The sequence below is a fragment of the Phacochoerus africanus genome, chromosome 1 (assembly GCF_016906955.1).
Source record: "Phacochoerus africanus isolate WHEZ1 chromosome 1, ROS_Pafr_v1, whole genome shotgun sequence".
In the NCBI taxonomy this organism is placed as follows: Eukaryota; Metazoa; Chordata; class Mammalia; order Artiodactyla; family Suidae; genus Phacochoerus; species Phacochoerus africanus.
Genome location: NC_062544.1, coordinates 237,969,617 through 237,985,361, shown reverse-complemented (window position 1 = coordinate 237,985,361; position 15,745 = coordinate 237,969,617). Strand labels below are relative to the sequence as shown.

General features: G+C 40.8%; 1 protein-coding gene across 1 annotated transcript in view; it reads left to right on the top strand.

Moving 5' to 3' along the window:
- Positions 1 to 491: 491 nt before the first annotated feature.
- The window catches only part of CEP97 (centrosomal protein 97), a 32,438-nt gene continuing 17,184 nt past the window's right edge, over positions 492 to 15,745 (top strand). The window contains exons 1-6 of the mRNA XM_047793267.1: positions 492 to 604; positions 2,444 to 2,586; positions 4,035 to 4,193; positions 5,803 to 5,904; positions 7,249 to 7,362; positions 7,905 to 8,071. Of these exons, the coding sequence (XP_047649223.1) occupies positions 562 to 604; positions 2,444 to 2,586; positions 4,035 to 4,193; positions 5,803 to 5,904; positions 7,249 to 7,362; positions 7,905 to 8,071 (728 nt within the window). The 5' untranslated portion in view covers positions 492 to 561. The remainder of the gene's footprint in view (positions 605 to 2,443; positions 2,587 to 4,034; positions 4,194 to 5,802; positions 5,905 to 7,248; positions 7,363 to 7,904; positions 8,072 to 15,745) is intronic.

Here is a 15,745-nt window from a genome sequence, read left to right as displayed (position 1 = left end):
GGTTTACACTTACTAAATATACTCCCAGGCCTAAAGTTCTGTTAAATATTGGAGGAACAACCATTTAAAAATACTTTATAAAAACTTCTATCCCAGCATTCTTTAACTATATTTTCAAATAAAATATATCTACTTTGACTAATCTCAACAAAATCGCCTGTAGTGGAATTCAACGCTTTTAACTTATCCAGAATTGCCAAAAGAAGGGACAGCCCCCATTATCGGAAGTCTCTAGCAATGAGTTTTCAAATGCGATCTGCATTCGGTAGCAGATGGTAAAAGAGTCCAATTTCGAAAACACCTACAAAAAGGAGTGAAACTATCATTTAACATCTATTTGCTTGTAGCCAAATAAGCGAGTTGACCAGGATTCCTAAACCCACTGCGGCTCAGTTTCTAACACACGTTTTGCGTCATTAGGCGTAGGGAGCCAATTGGGCCGTTTGGGTGCCGTGCATCCTGGGAGCTGTAGTTCCGGGGGGCGGGTGTCCCTCCTCCGGACTACAAGCTCCATCGAGCAGCCGGAGGACGGTTGCTTGGTGTAATTAGCAAGCGGGAAGTATGGCGGTGGCGCGCATCGACGCGGCTTTGCCTCCTGGAGAAGGTAAGGCGACCGTCACCTCTGTGTCCCCAGGTTTACTCCATGGAACTGAATTAAATAGTTGCTTGACGGAAGGAATAAGACTGGGTATAGGGGTGCAGTTCTTGTCCAGTTCTTTTGATGCGGGGCTGCGGGCATCGCCGAGGCGCGCTACCCTCTGGGAGTTGTAGTCTCCTGGGCGCTGCCTGGCTCTCCAGTGTCGCGGCTAGGGCCAAGTGGGGGACTACAAGCCCCCAAGGACCTTCGCGCTACTGGACGCCGCGGGTCCCGCGCTGCTGAGGATGCTTGGACGATGGGTTTCTGGCCGCGATGACCTTTCTTGGATGTTTACTTTGAGTTCTGGGTTCCCAAGTGAAAACTGCAGAGTCCCCCCTTTCCCTTGGATCCCTAAAATTTTCAAGAAAAATCTCTAACACAGCTCCCTAGATTGACGTTGGACCTTTTCTTGGGAAGTGTCTCGTGGCCGTGATAAAATCTGGGGGTTATTCAGAGCCCACAGTTCTCCACCCCTTGTTCTGTATATGTGGTCGTGGGACCTGGTTTGGTGGCTGCTGAGGAGAGCGCGGGGCTTGGGTGATTCCGTAGGTGCTGCGTGAGCCAGCTTCTTTGTTTTGGTTACAGCTGAGGCTCTGGGTCGGGGGCAGGTTGGAGGGTCGAGACTAGTCTCCACCGCCCAGATCATGGCCTTATTATCTGGGAGGGAGGTTCTAAGAGGTCTTTCGGCCCTTTGAATTGTGTGCAAAAGCTATTCATTTTTCTGGGACGGTATATAGCTTTCACTAAATTCTCAGAACGGAATGACACTTCCTCCCCTACCTTCCCCCAAATGCTAGAAACCATTAGACAATGGAAAAACGTTGCAACTCTTCAGGAGAGCAACCTTGTATAGTTATTTCCCTCAGTAATCTTCTTAATCTGGGTATAATTTTGATATTGGTAGTTTCTCTGGCCCTTCCGCCCTCTGATATCTGCGTCTCTTAAATTCCCCTCACCAGCCCACCCTGGCAGTTTACTGATAATCATAATAGTAACATTTATAGAGCACTTTTTAAATGAGCCAGACTATGTTCCGAGTGCCTTTTTTTTTTTTTTTTTAAACATTATCTCATTTTCTCTGTGGAAGGTTATAAGCCAGAACCAGCTATAATGGAAAAAAAATAAAAATCATTATATTAAAAAAACCCCAAACATTATAAGCCAGGTATTATTATCATCCCTATTTTATAGAGTAGAAGAGCGAGCCCAAAAGATATCAGTAACTTGCCCAGGATATCACAGTATTTAGCTAGGGGAGCTAGGATCTGAAGGTCCGTTATATATACTAAATTATTTTATTGAATGTTGTGTACCAGGAATGAGGCTAAATGCTGTTCATATGGTTTCTCCTTTCATCTTCACATCAATTTAATGAATTAGGTATATTATTACCATCCTGTAGATAAATTTACTTTTATTTTCAAAATAGTTTGAGCACTTTAGGATATACTGGTAGGTTGTAAGCAGGTTGGTCTCTATCAAAAGATTAGTTACATTTTAAAAATACTGTCATTATTTAGGTACAGAATAGAGGAGTGATAGTTCCCATTTAAATGTGAAGAATTCCCAAATATAGAAACTTGAGTAGAGTATCAGATCTAGATATGATTTGATATTTCTGAGGGAAAGTGAATAATTTCAGTCTACAGTCATTGAGAAATCATTTGTTTTAGTTTTTCAACCTTGATATTTATTATGCTCTGGTGTTTTCTAACTCTAAATGTGTAAGATTTTATGAGTGTAATTTTATCCCTATGCTCAGCTCTTGTATTTATGTTTTCTAACAGTTTCTCTTCTCTTTTCAAGGATCAGTGATCAATTGGTCAGGGCAGGGGCTACAGAAATTAAGTCCAAACTTACCCTGTGAAGTTGATATTCATACTTTGATTCTGGATAAAAATCAGATTATTAAATTAGAAAATCTTGAGAAATACAAACGATTAATACAGGTAGGTATTGCTATGTGAAGGAAATAGTTACATGACTAGTTTATTCTTACAGAAAATGAAACAATCGTATGACAAAAAGTAACTCTGCAAGCCTGGAAAGCAGTAAATGTTGCCTTACATTTAAAAAAATATTAGTAACTAATAAATTTATTTAGTAAATAAAATAATTTAATGAAAAATAAAAAAATTTTACATGACATGCTTATTACATAATTTTTTTTTTGTCTTTTTACCTTTTCTAGGGCCGCTCCCACGGCATGTGGAGGTTCCCAGGCTAGGGGTCCAATCGGAGCTGTAGCTGCCAGCCTACAATGCAGCCAGAGCAACACGGGATCTGAGCTGCATCTGCGACCCATACCACAACTCACGGCAACGGATCCTTAACCCACTGAGCAAGGCCAGGGATCAAACCCACAGTGGTTCCTAGTTGGATTTGTTAACCACTGAGCCACGACGGGAACTTCTTTGCAGAATGATTTTTAAACTTCTGAAGATGAACATATATTTGCTACATTTAAAGTAGACTAGGAAAAAAAAAGCATTTGTTAAAAAAACAGGTTGGGCATTGGGAACTATGTTTAGTCACTTATGATAGTGCATGATAATGTGAGAAAAAAGAATGTATATATGTATGTGTGACTGGGTCACCTTGCTGTACAGTGAAAAATTGACAGAACACTGTAAACCAGCTATAATGGAAAAAAATAAAAATCATTAAATAAAACAAAAGCAAAAAAAAAAAAAACAAGTTGGAAAAATACTACTTTTTTTTTTTGGTCTTTTTAGGGCCACACTCATGGCATATGGAGGTTCCCAGGTTAGGGGTCTAATCAGAGTTGTTGCCGCTGGCCTACACCACAGCCACAGCAACACCAGATTCAAGCTGCATCTGCAACCTATACCACAGCTCACAGCAACACTGGATCCTTAACCCACTGAGCAAATCCAGGGATTGGACCTGAAACCTCATGCTTCCTAGTTGGATTTGTTTCTGTTGCGCCACAATGGAAACTCCTGTATTACATTGTTGAGGTAACTTTTTATTTCATGGTGAGGGTACAGATTTCATTGATTTATTCATTCAGCAAATGTTTATTGGTCCCTTCTTGTGTGTCTGGCACTGTTCTAGATTTTGATGAAGTCAGTGTAAGGACTCCATTATTATGAAGCTTACATTCTCAAGTAGTTGCTGTATTAAAAATGTTTTCTTTTAGTAGTAGTTGGAGTAGGTCTGATTACTTAGCTTTTTCTGTGTTTTCCACTGCTTAGAAACAGCAAGAACTAATAGTTATGCTGAAGAGTATTTAGACAATGTATATGAAAAGTACAAACTGGATTTGTATATTTGGGAATGTTTGGCCATGTGAACAAAACTTTTTAACCACTCTAATGTGGAAGTAATATTTATATTTTGCTCCTAAGCACAATGATATGTTTTCTCTCCACAGTTGTCAGTTGCTAATAATCGGCTGGTGCGGATGATGGGTGTGGCCAAACTGACCCAACTCCGGGTATTAAATTTACCTCATAATAGCATTGGCTATGTGGAAGGGCTGAAGGAACTAGTACATTTGGAATGGCTGAATTTGGCAGGAAATAATCTCAAGGTAAATTGTTTCTTTCTTTTTTATGGCTGCACCTGCGGCATATGGAAGTTCCTGGGCTAAGGGTTGAATTGGAGTTGCAGCTGCGGCCTGTGCCACAGCCATGGCAGCACTGTATCCAAGCCCCATCTGTGACCTATGCTGAAGCTTTTGGCAATGTGGGCTCCTTAATCCACTGAGCAAGGCCAGGGATTGAACCTGCGTCCTCATGGATGCTAGTCAAATTCGTTAACCACTGAGCCATGATGGGAACTCCTAGATTTTCTTTTTTTTTAATTTACAAAAGTATTTGTTGTGAAAAAGAAATTTAAGCAGTGTAGAAATAGTGGAATAAAAAGTGGAAGTACCCACTCCGGTTCCTCAGAGTTAATTTCAGTTAACATAAACTTAAAAAAAAAAAAATCTCACTTTGAAGATTCTCTTTGGGAGTTCCTTTTGTGGCTAAGAGGGTTACAAATCAGACTAGTATCTATGAAGATGCAGGTTCAATCCCTGGCCTCACTCAGTGGGGTAAAGATCTGGTATTGCCGAGAACTGTGGTATAGGTTGCAGATGCATCTCGGCTACCGTGTTGCTGTGGCTGTGGCTTAGGATGGCAGCTGCATCTCTGATTCAGCCCCTAACCTGGGAACTTCTATATATGTCAAGTGCAGCCCTAAAAAAAAAGGGAAAAAGAAAATTCATGCTGAATTAAGCTTTGTGTATATGTTTAATGGTAGAGTGGAGAATATACTCTTTTAAAAGTCAGGAGGTCTGGATTCTAGTCCTATTTCCATCATGTAGTAGCTTTATAATTTTGGGTAAGTTAATAAATATATCTGTGTTTTTTTTGTTTTGTTTTGTTTTTTATCTTTTCTAGGGCCACTTCCCTCGGCATATGGAGGTTCCCAGGCTAGGGGTCTAATTGGAGCTGTAGCCACCGGCCTATGCCAGAGTTATAGCAACTTGGGATCCAAGCCGAGTCTGTGACCTATACCACAGCTCACGGCAATGCCAGATCCTTAACCCACTGAGCAAGGCCAGGCATCAAACCCAAAACCTCATGGTTCCTAGTCGGATTCGTTAAACCACTGCGCCACGACTGGAACTCCACTAGTCGGGTTTGTTAACTGCTGAGCCATGATGGGAACTCTGAGCCTGTAATTTATATTAATTACCATTCTAAGCGCCTTAGCTGTTTTAACTCATTCAGTTTCATGACAGCCTATAAGGTAGGTACAGTCTTTATGCCTATTATACGAATGAGGAAACTGAAGTACAGAGAAGTTAAAGTAGCTTGCCTAGGGTAACACATTCAGGAAGTCAAAGAGCCAGGATTTGAACCAGGCATTTTTGGCTCCATTATTAACTTGTTAACTCTATGCTATACCAACTGTTGTGTGTTATCACTAAAGTTTCTTCAAGTGGTAAATATCTGGGATGATATGATCCCCTACTCTTAGGGGGATAATGAAGGTATAAACTTGCTGTATAACAATATACCAGATTCTGTTGTTGCCTCCTCTTCTAATAATAAGCAGAGGAGGCAGGAGGCTCAACTACAAGGAATGGGAAAAAATTTCATGTTTTAATTTTGTGTGCATGAAATAATGTGATCCTTTTCCTTTGATAGGCCATGGAACAACTCAATAGCTGCACAGCTCTACAGCACCTCGATTTATCAGACAATAACATACCCCAGATAGGCGATCTATCTAAGTTGATATCACTGAAGGTAAGTGTTTTCTGACTATGTCATTGCTGAAATTTTATACTAAAATACCAAGGGAAAGTGATCTAATTGGTCTAAAATCAGCCTGCTGTATATGAAGAACAGATTGTGTTCATTATGATAAAAATTCTAGTAAAGGAGTTCCTGTCATGGCTCAGTGGTTAACAAACCTGACTAATATCCATAAGGACGTGGGTTCAATCCCTGGCCTTGCTCAGTGGGTTAAGGATCCAGCATTGCTGTGAGTTGTGGTGTAGGTCGCAAATGCAACTTGAATCCAGCATTGCTGTGGATGTGGTGTGGGTTGGCAGCTGCAACTCTGATTTGACCCCTAGCCTGGGAACCTCCATGTGCCATGAGTGCAGCCCTCAAAAGACAAAAAAACAAAAAACCAAAAAAACAAGCATGACCCAAAAATTCTAGTAGAGTACCAGAAATTAAGTATGAAACTTTTTGTTGTTAATTTCTGTAAAATTAGTGATAGATATTGCTAAATTATCAAAATTAACCAGTTTATTCTTCATTGTTGCTGACTTAATTCTTTAAGTACATTGTACCTTCCAAGCTTTAAGTTTCTAAGAGAATATAGTGCAAATTATGGTTTGTGGGTTATCTCTTCTTTCTCTCATTTGGAAAATTTGCTTTATACCTGATTGTTTTTGTTGTTGTTGTTGTTGACCATGCCTGTGGCATGAAGATGTTCCCAGGCCAGGGATTGAACCCCCGCCACAGCAGTGACCCAGGCACATCAGTGACAGTGCCAGATCCTTAACCCACTAGGCCACCATGGTGGTCCTATACCTGACCCTTTATTTTATTTTATTTTTTAATTTATGGCTGCACCTGTGGCATATGAGGTTCCCAGGCTAGAGATCCAATTGGAGCTACAGCTGCTGGTCTACACCACAACCACAGCAACGCCAGATCCGAGCTGCATCTGCCACCTAGACTACAGCTCATGGTAATGCCAGATCCCTGACCCACCGAGCGAGGCCAAGGATTGAACCTGCAACCTCATGGTTCCTAGTTGATTTGTTTCTGCTGTGCCATGACGGGAACTCCAAGTTTTAATAATTTAAATCTCACAGCATGCCTGTGGCTACACTAAGCATTTGTTCTTAGACAAGTTTTTAAACTTTTTTGAGCTTAGAATGTGGATGTGGAAAGAGAGTTGGACCAGAAGACCACCTAGGAGTTAGGGCATTAACAACATCTTTGATTCGTGTGGGATGAGAAATCGAATAAAAGCGATTACTTTATTCTTGTACACACCATTTTTGTTTATCAGAATAGACCAATTTATTTGTAGTCCTTTCATTTGTAACTCATTCTGTTTTTACTTTCAAGACCCTGCTTTTACATGGAAATATCATCACCTCTCTTAGAATGGCACCAGCTTATCTACCCAGATGTCTCACTATACTTTCTTTGGCAGAAAATGAAATCCGGGACTTAAATGAGGTAAAGTTTGAGGGTATTTTCTGGGAACCAGAAAGCTGGAACATCAGGAGAGATGCAGGAGAAGGACGTGAGTTCACTTTAGAATGAGCATCTTGGAAGAAACTGCTATCAAGATGAAACACTTAGCTCTAAAATATCATTTTTCTTTACACTTTATTTAATGTCAGTGGGTTATTAAGGCTCAATTTCATTTGTAATGCTGTAGCTATCCACCGGACAGTGATTGCTGGTAGAAGGACGTCTACATTAAAGGGGTTAATAAGACACGCTGTGTTCCTTTTTGTGGCTGCTATTATGTTTTCAAAATAGGGTTCTCTTTCCTAGGAAATGGTATTCCCTAAGGGACTTTCTGCAGGAGGGATAGATGGCCATATTGTTGGAGTTTTGAAAGTCAGTGGATAATATAAGAGTGTTACTTGTCACTTTTCAGAACAAGGGGAAATTGTTAAATTCTCAAACTGCCAAAGATGTGTAATCACCGGAAGCCCTGTGCTTGACACTGAGTGGTCCATTTCCTTTAACAAAGATGTCGTTTGTTCTAGGTCTCTTTTCTGGCATCCTTAACTGAATTGGAACAATTATCGATCATGAACAATCCCTGTGTGATGGCAACACCTTCCATTCCCGGGTTCGACTATCGGCCATATATCGTCAGCTGGTGCTTAAATCTCAGAGTCCTAGATGGATATGTCATTTCTCAGAAAGAAAGGTGACCGTGACCTCTTTAACATTCACATTTATCATGGACGTTACTGAAAAGACCATTTCTAGCTTATGACTAATTAACTGAATATTTCTTAATTTAGAAATTAAGGTCATTAGTGCAAAAACAGAAAAGATCATTAGTGCAGTCATATAGCAGTCTCTAGCGCTGGTCATTTAGGATTTTCTATCCTTTCTAAAAAAGGGATAAGAAGTAAATATCAGCCTTAGAGGTTGGGGCTAATGAGTTTACTTAGTGCCCAGCCCAACAAAAATTTGATTTCTGAAAGTTTTTGTTCGTTTGTTTGTTTTTGTTTTTTGGCTGTGCCTATGGCATGTGGAAATTCCCAAACCAAGGATCAAACCCACACCATCACTGTAACCAGAGCCTCAAGCAGTGACAACACTGGATCCTTAACCCACTGAGCCATGAGGGAATGCCCCAAATTTCTTTTGTTATTTGGCTCTTTAGAGCTTGGAGTTTTGGAGTTTCTATATAGAAACCATATTTGCCATGTGGGGTTTCATATCAGTCCCACAAAAGCTTGTATCCATCATATTGTAAAGGCAATATTAGTAATACCTTAGGACCCAATTACCTGTCTTTTTTATTTTATTTATTTATTTATTTTATTACTCAATGAATTTATTACATTTAGTTGTACAATGATCATCACAATCCAATTTTATAGGATTTCCATCCCACAACCCTAGCATATCCCCCCACCCCAAACTGTCTCCTTTGGAAACTTGAAGTTCTTCAAAGTCTCTGAGTCAGTATCTGTTTTGCAAAGAAGTTCATTCTGTCTTTTTTTCAGATTCCACATGTCAGTGAAAGCATTTAATGTTGGTATCTCATTTTTGGACTGATTTCACTTAGCATGATAATTTCTAGGTCCATCCATGTTGCTAAAAATGCCAGTATTTTGTTCCTTTTAATGGCTGAGTAATACTCCATTGTGTATATGTACCACATCTTCTGGATCCACTCCTCTGTCGATGGACATTGAGGTTGTTTCCATGTCTTGGCTATTGCAGATAGTGCTGCAGCGAACACTGGAGTACATGTGTCTTTGTGAGTCATGGTTTTCTCTGGATAGATGCCCAGGAGTGGGATTGCTGGATCAAATGGTAGTTCTAATTTTCAGTTTTCTGAGGACTCTCCATACTGTTTTCCACAGTGGTTGTACCAATTTACATTTATCAACTGTGTACTAGGGTTTCCTTTTCTCCACCCCATCTCCAGCACTTATTGGTTGTTGACTTTTTGATGCTGGCCATTCTGGCTGGTGTAAGGTGGTACCTCATAGTGGTTTTGATTTGGATTTCTCTAATAATGAGTGATGTTGAACACCTTTTCATGTGTTTCTTGGCCATCTGTATGTCTTCTTTGGACAATTGTCTGTTTAGATCTTCCGCCCATTTTTTGATGAGGTTGTTTGTTTTTCTGGTATTGAGCAGTAGGAGGTGTTTATAAATTTCAGAGATGAATCCCATGTCAGTTGATCATTTGCAAAGATTTTCTCCCAATCTGTGGGTTGTCTTTTCATTTTGTTTAGGGTTTCCTTTGCTGTACAGAAACTTTTAAGTTTGATTAGGTCCCATTTGTTTATTTTTGTTTTTACTGTCATTATTCTAAGAGGTGGATCTGAGAAGCCAATTACCTTTTTTTTTTTTTGTCTTTTTCCTATTTCTTTGGGCCGCTCCCGCGGCGTATGGAGGTTCCCAGGCTAGGGGTCAAATCGGAGCTGCAGCCACCGGCCTACGCCAGAGCCACAGCAACGCAGGATCCGAGCCGCGTCTGCAACCTACACCACAGCTCACGGCAACGCCGGATCGTTAACCCACTGAGCAAGGGCAGGGACCGAACCCGCAACCTCATGGTTCCTAGTCGGATTCGTTAACCACTGTGCCACAACGGTACTCCCAATTACCTTTTATAACATTGACTCTGTGGGAAAATGCATGCAGAGTTCCAATTTGGAACTGGTAGCAGACATGCTTATTGGCCCTCCCATTCTATCTGTGAAGCATCAGAATTGGGAACTCCTCCTTCTCTAGATCATTCATGGTTTCTGTGGCTTGGAGATGGAACCCCTGTATGATGCCGGCACATGATCAGGGGAATCAGCTTTAGGGGAGGTAAGGAGCTGGGTTGTGGATAAGGAGAGGTGGAGTTAGGATAGTGAGAATGGAGGTGACTTTATTCTCTTCCCTCTGCCTCATTTCACTTCCTCCTTTTGCTGCAGGATTCAGTTATATTCAAACTAAGGAATTTAGGTTATTGAGAAAAATGCTGCCACAGTTGATGTCTGAGACAACTTTAGTTTGTTAACAGTACTCCCATATTCTAAGACAACTCTGGAAGTATCCTGTCCTGGAGGGTGGAATTATTCTAAGGGACAACCATTGACTTAAAAATTGATGGGTACCCTGAGCAGTGTTCCAGATATTTTCCTGGTCAACTTTGGGAGTTGCCCTGAAAGACAGGGAGGAATTTCTAGTTTTTGTATCTACCCAGTCTGTTATTTGCTAAAAACATACAGGTTAATGTTTTTCTCTATTATGTAAAGTGTCCCAGGTTCTCTCATGGCTTCAGGTAGCTGGATCTTGAGTGTGTGTCACCCGAAAGAGTAATGAAGAGTCACTCACCTCTATGGTGCTTTGGCGGAGGGCTTTCTCAGAGATAAGCATAGTTGGGGAAAGACCAGCACCTTTGTGTAACACCTCAGTATATGGCATTCTTTCTGATTTTGTTTGGATCCCTTTGTCATTGTTTATAGGACTGAGGGCTAAGCTTTATCTCTGTTGCTTACAGATCAGAACTTACGGAGTAGAATTTTAGAGATGTTTCTTTTGAAAGGGCATTTAAAATATGTATAGAAGTAGAGTAACATAATGGACACTTAAATACTCACTGTGCAGTTTCAATAATTATCAGCGTTTTGCCAATCTTGTTTCCTCTATCTACCTTTTTTTCTGTTGTTGGAGTCGTTTTTGGCTGTGCCTGCTGCAGCCAGAAAGGTGGAAATTCCCAGGCCAGGGATCAAACCCATACTACATCATTGACCTGAGCCACAGCAGTGACAGTGCTGGATCCTTAGCCCACTAAATCCACCAGGGAACTCCTGTTGGAGTATCTTAAAGGCAATACGAGATATCATTTTATCTAATACTTTTTTTTTTTTTGGAGAAATAGCGGTTTTAAATTCTAGTAGTTACTTCTGTTATATAATGTAAACTGTTACTTTAATTTCAAGAATGACATCCCAGTGATTTGAAATTAGTACGTTAGAGCTGAATGAATTTTAATTTTTTCTTTGAATTGGCAGGGATATTTTTATCTAGGGAAAAATATTTTATGGATTAATAAATTTGTATAATAGTGTGTTTATTGATGAATATGAAACAAAGGCAGAAAAACAGACCTTTTATTTTTTTTTTTGCTTTTTTTTTTAGGGCCGCACTCGCAGCATATGGAGGTTCCTAGGCTAGGGGTTCAGTCGGAGTTACAGCTGTCAGCCTTTGCCATGGCCAAAACAATGCTGGATCTGAGCCTCGCTTTCAGCCTACACCACAGCTCAGGGCAATGCCAGATCCTTAACCCACTGAGCGAGGCCAGGGATCAAGCTCATGTCCTCATGAATCCTCGCTGGGTTCGTGGACACTGAGCCACAGTATGAACTCCCCCGCAAAAAAAGATCTTATAGTAGTTTTAGGTTTTTTTTTTTTTTTTTGTCTTTTTGCTATTTCTTGGGCCGCTCCCTCGGCATATGGAGGTTCCCAGGCTAGGGGTCAAATCGGAGCTGTAGCCACCGGCCTACGCCAGAGCCACAGCAACTCGGGATCCGAGCCGCGTCTGCAACCTACACCACAGCTCATGGCAACGCCGGATCGTTAACCCACTGAGCAAGGGCAGGGACCGAACCCGCAACCTCATGGTTCCTAGTCGGATTCGTTAACCACTGTGCCACGACGGGAACTCCCCGGGTTTTTTTTTTTTTTTTTTTTGCAAATTCAATTACCTGTGTTTTTATGGTTTAGCATAATTTATGTCTCTCTGTGTCTATAATTTTAGATATTGAATGAGTTTTAGTGTTAAATTATTATTTTTTAAAATGTTATCAAATTATAATTGATTTACAGTGTTGTAATTTCTGCTGTATAGGCAGGTGACTCAGCTATATATATATGGATATATGTATATATGTGTATTTAAGTACATATATATGTGTATGTATATATATATTCTTTTTCATATTCTTTTCCATTATGGTTTATCACAGGATATTGAATATAATTCCCTGTGCTTTGCCGTAGGACCTTGTTTATCCATCCTATATATGTACTAGTTTGCTTCTGCTAATCCCAAACTCCCACTCATCCCTCTTTTCACTCCCACCACAAGTCTGTTCTCTCTGTCTGTGAGTCTATTTCTATTTCTTAGATATATTCATTTGTGTGATATTTTAGATTTCACATGAAAGTGATACCATATTGTCTTTCTATTTCTGACTTACTTTGCCTAGTATAATAATCTCTGGTTCCATCCATATTGCTACAGATGGCATTATTTCATTATTTTTTCATGGCTGAGTAATATCCCATTGTCTACACATACCATATCTTCTATATCCATTCATCTGTCATTGGGCATTTAAGTTTTTTCCATGTCTTGGATGTTATTATTATTATTATTTGCTTTTTTTAGGGCCACACCCGAGGTGTATGGAGGTTCCCAGGCTAGTGGTTGAATAGGAGCTATAGCCGCTAGCCTATGCCACAGCCACAGCAATGTGGGATTCGAGCCACATCTGCAACCTACACCACAGCTCACAGCAACGCTGTGTATCTTTAACACATTGAGTGAGGCCAGGAATTGAACCCGAAACTTTATGGTTCCTAGTTGGAGTCATTTCCAATGGGCCACAATGGGAACTCCTGTCTTGGATATTATAAATAGTGCTGCTATGAACATAAGAGTACATGTATCTTTTGGAGTTAGAGTTTTGTCCAGATATATGCTTAGGAGTGGGATTGTTGGATCGTATGGTAGTTCTGTTTTCTGTTTTTTGAGGAACCTCCATATTTTTTTCTACAGTGGTTGTACCATTTTATATTCCTACCACCAGTGTAGGATGGTTCCCTTTTCTCTACACCCTCTCCAGCATTTATTATTTATAGACTTTTTAATGATGGCCATTTTGCCCTGTGTGAGGTGGTAGGTACCTCATTGTAGTTTTGATTTGTATTTTTCTAATAATTAGTGATGATGAGGATCTTTTCATGTTCCTGTTGGCCATCTGTATGTCTTCTTTGGAGAAATGTCTATTTGGGTCTTCTGTCCATTTTTTGATTGGCATGCTCATGTTTTTTTTGGTCTTTTTGCCTTTTCTAGGGCTGCTCCTGCGGCATATGGAGGTTCCCAACTAGGGGTCTAATTGGAGCTGTAGCCACTGGCCTACGCCAGAGCCACAGCAACTCAGGATCTGAGCCGGCCTACACCACATCTCACAGCAATGCTGGATCCTTAACCCACTGAGCAAGGCCAGGGATCGAACCTGCAACCTCATGGTTCTTAGTCGGATTCGTTAACCACTGTGCCATGATGGGAACTCCTTGTTGTTTTGTTTTTGAGTTGTGTGAGCTGTTTGTATATTTTAGAAATTAAGCCCTTGTCAGTTGTGTCATTTGCAAATATTTTCTCCCAGTCTGTAGATTGTCTTTTCATTTTGCTTATGGTTTCCTTTGCTATACAAAAGCTTATAAGTAAAAGTCTCATATGTTTATTTTTGCTTTTATTTCTGTTGCTTCGGGAGACAGATTTTATAGTAGTTGATGCACCACAGTTTGTGGTCTTCCTCACACACTTGAATTGTGGAATATTCAAGTCTGAACCTTCTTCTGTATCCACTTACTTTACTTCCCTCCCAAGCTGCAAATCATCTATACCCTGGAAATGTTGCTTGTTAGCTGTTATTCAAGTTGGTGATTGTCCTTTACTATGGACCTTTTTTTGGGAAAACAGCCATTTGGCTAACCATTTGCTTTGTAGGGGCAATTCTATGTTTTGGAAACTTAGAGCAGATTTCATGAAGATTCTGAGTGATCCTGGTCCACAGGAATGTAGACATGGAAGAAATACTTCTAATGTGTGGGGTTTTTTTTTGTCTTTTTAGGGCCTCACCTGAGGCATATGGAGGTTCCCAGGCTAGGGGTCGAATCGGAGCTGTGGCCACTGGCCTATGCCACAGCCACAGCAACATCAGATCTGAGCTATGTCTGCGACCTATATCACAGATCATAGCAATGCCAGATCCTTAACCCACTGAGCGAGGCCAGGGATCAAACCTGTGTCCTCATTGATGCTTGTCATATTCGTTTCCGTTGAGCCACAACGGGAACTCCAACTTCTAATTATTTTTATTAAATAGAATAAAAATTTTTTTGGAGTTCCCGTCATGGCTCAGTGGTTAACGAATCCGACTAGGAACCGTGAGGTTTCCAGTTTGATCTGTGGCCTCACTCAGTAGGTCGCACATGTGGCTCCAATCCCGAGTTGCTGTGGCTGTGGTGTAGGCCGGCTGCTACCAGCATAGATTGGACCCTTAGCTCAGGAACCTCCATATGCCGCCAGTGGGGCCCTAGAAAAGACAAAAAAAATTAAAAAAAAAAATAAAAAATTTTATCGTTAGACTAGATTGGTATTACATGACTTCAGTTAATCAGCTTGGTATAAACAGTTTTTCCTTTCTTGTGACATTGGCACATCATAGAAAACTAAACTTACTCTCTTTTATTGTGCCAAGACTCTCCTGCATAAGTCATAGCAAACTATCAAAAGGATCAGTTTTGTTTCAGTCTATAATACACCTTGGATAGGATTGACAGTTTTGGACTGTACAGTTTTTTTTTTTTTTTTTTGTAGAGCCTCATATGCATCATATGGAGGTTCCCAGGGTAGGGGTTGAATTGGAGCTGTAGCTGCCAGCCTACACCACAGCCACAGCAACGCCAGATCCAAGCTGCATCTGCGACCTACACCACTGCTCACGGCAATGCCAGATCCTTAGCCCACTGCGACCTTATGGTTCCTAGTGGGATTTGTTTCCACTGCACCATGACAGGAACTCCTGGACTCTACAGTTTTTTTGCATGATGTGGATACTTTAATATGAGGATTTGAGAAAATGATTGTGGATTGGAAATGATTTTTGAACTATTTGCTATGCTAAGTTAATGATATAAAACCAGAGAAACAAAGTATACCAAAATGATCCAATTTCAGCTTCAAGTTGAGGGGCAGATTTAAAAATGTTGAAGTTTGGAGTTCTCTTGTGGCCCAGTGGTTGAGGATCCAGCACTGTCACTGCAACGGCTTGGGTTGCTGCTGTGGCATGGTTTTTTTTTTTTTTATTTTTACTTTTATTTTTATTTTTTATTTTTTTTTGCTATTTCTTTGGGCCGCTCCCGCGGCATATGGAGGTTCCCAGGCTAGGGGTCTAATCGGAGCTGTAGCCACCGGCCTACGCCAGAGCCACAGCAACGCGGGATCCGAGCCGCGTCTGCAGTCTACACCACAGCTCACGGCAACGCCAGATCGTTAACCCACTGAGCAAGGGCAGGGACCGAACCCGCAACCTCATGGTTCCTAGTTGGATTCGTTAACCACTGCGCCACG